Source organism: Equus quagga, chromosome 14 (assembly GCF_021613505.1).
Source record: "Equus quagga isolate Etosha38 chromosome 14, UCLA_HA_Equagga_1.0, whole genome shotgun sequence".
Classification (NCBI taxonomy): domain Eukaryota; kingdom Metazoa; phylum Chordata; class Mammalia; order Perissodactyla; family Equidae; genus Equus; species Equus quagga.
The window spans coordinates 71,103,232-71,104,817 of NC_060280.1; the positions used below are offsets into that span (position 1 = coordinate 71,103,232).

Below are 1,586 nucleotides of genomic sequence, written 5' to 3' on the forward strand. Positions count from 1 at the left end.
AAAATTATCCCAAGTCACAGAGTAGGGAGTAGATTTGACATTTAAACTCAGATATATCCAACTGAAAGTTTTATTTTCTACCCTCTTTCTACTCTATCTCTTTTGTTATCCCTATTTTCCTTCTGAGGAAATAGATAAAAATTAAATAAATGACTTACTCAAAGTCACACAGTAATTAGTTACAGAATTGCAATGATTACTGTTAAATTTTTTTATAATATATGGATATTATCAATTTCCAATAGGTTCTATGAAGGTATTCGTTTATTGCATAAGCTCATCTCATGAAGCCTTCTTTGATCTTCCAGGTCTAACTAGAAGTGAAGATGAGGAATCACACTCCTGTAACTGAGTTCCTCCTCATGGGAATCCCTCACACAAAAGGGCTGGAAAATGTGCTAACTGTCTTCTTTCTGGCCTTCTACTTGCTCACTCTGCTGGGGAACCTGCTCATTCTTCTGGCCATCCTCACTTCCTCCAACCTCCACACTCCCATGTATTTCTTCTTGGGAAACCTGGCAGTGTTTGACATATTTTTCCCTTCAGTGAGTTCCCCCAAAATGATGTTCTACCTGATGGGGCAAAGCCGGACCATCTCTTACCAGGGCTGCACCTCCCAAGTCTTCTTTTACCATTTCTTGGGTTGCACTGAGTGTTTCCTGTACACTGTGATGGCCTATGACCGTTTTACAGCCATCTGTCACCCCTTGCGATATACAGTTATCACGAACCACAGGCTGTGCACACTCTAGGCACCTGGATGGGGAGCTGTCTGCATGCATCTGTCCTCACATTCCTCATCTTTAAGTCACCCTACTGTGGCCCCAATGAGGTGGATCATTTCTTCTGTGATATCCCTGTGGTGCTGCCCTTGGCCTGTGCAGACACCTCTCTGGCTCAGACGGTGAGTTTCACCAATGTAGGTGTTGTTTCACTCATGTGTTTTCTTCTTATCCTCACTTCTTATACTCGCATCGTTATCTCTATATTGAAAATCAGCTCCTCAGAAGGCAGGCACAGAGCCTTCTCAACCTGCAGTGCCCATCTGACTTCCATCCTGCTCTTCTATGGACCTGTAGTCTTCATTTACCTCCGGCCTGCTTCCAGCCCTTGGCTGGATTCTGTGGTTCCGGTGTTGAATAATATCATTAGTCCTTCCCTGAATCCTTTGATATATGCTTTGAGAAACAAGGATGTGAAGTTGGCTCTGAGAAAAGCACTAATCCCAGGAGTACATTCTTGTGGGGCATAAGCTTTCATGTCATTATCTGTCCTTACAACTTAGCCTTGTATTTACCTGGGGCAAGTAGTCTCTTATAGTTGTTGTGATTGCTAAGTGGGATTTGGAACAAATAGGTGAAATTGAATAGATTATCATGTGATTTATGTGGACATATTTATAGAATTGTTTGCTCAACAAAATCTTTTACAGTGATTATTATTTTATGTAGGCACTATTCTAAGCACTTCACAAATACTGAAATGTATAATTACAATAATTATCATATTGAGTTGGTAATATTATTGTCCCAATTTACTGAGGAGGATATTAAGGCACTGAGAGTTTAAGACAATTCTCCAGTGTC

General features: G+C 40.9%; 1 protein-coding gene across 1 annotated transcript; it reads left to right on the top strand.

Moving 5' to 3' along the window:
- The first annotated feature begins 326 nt into the window (after positions 1 to 326).
- LOC124251687 (putative olfactory receptor 10D4) lies at positions 327 to 1,252 on the top strand. Its single transcript, XM_046684479.1, is given in 2 exon segments — positions 327 to 741; positions 744 to 1,252. Coding segments are annotated over 2 exon segments (924 nt in total).
- Positions 1,253 to 1,586: the final 334 nt, after the last annotated feature.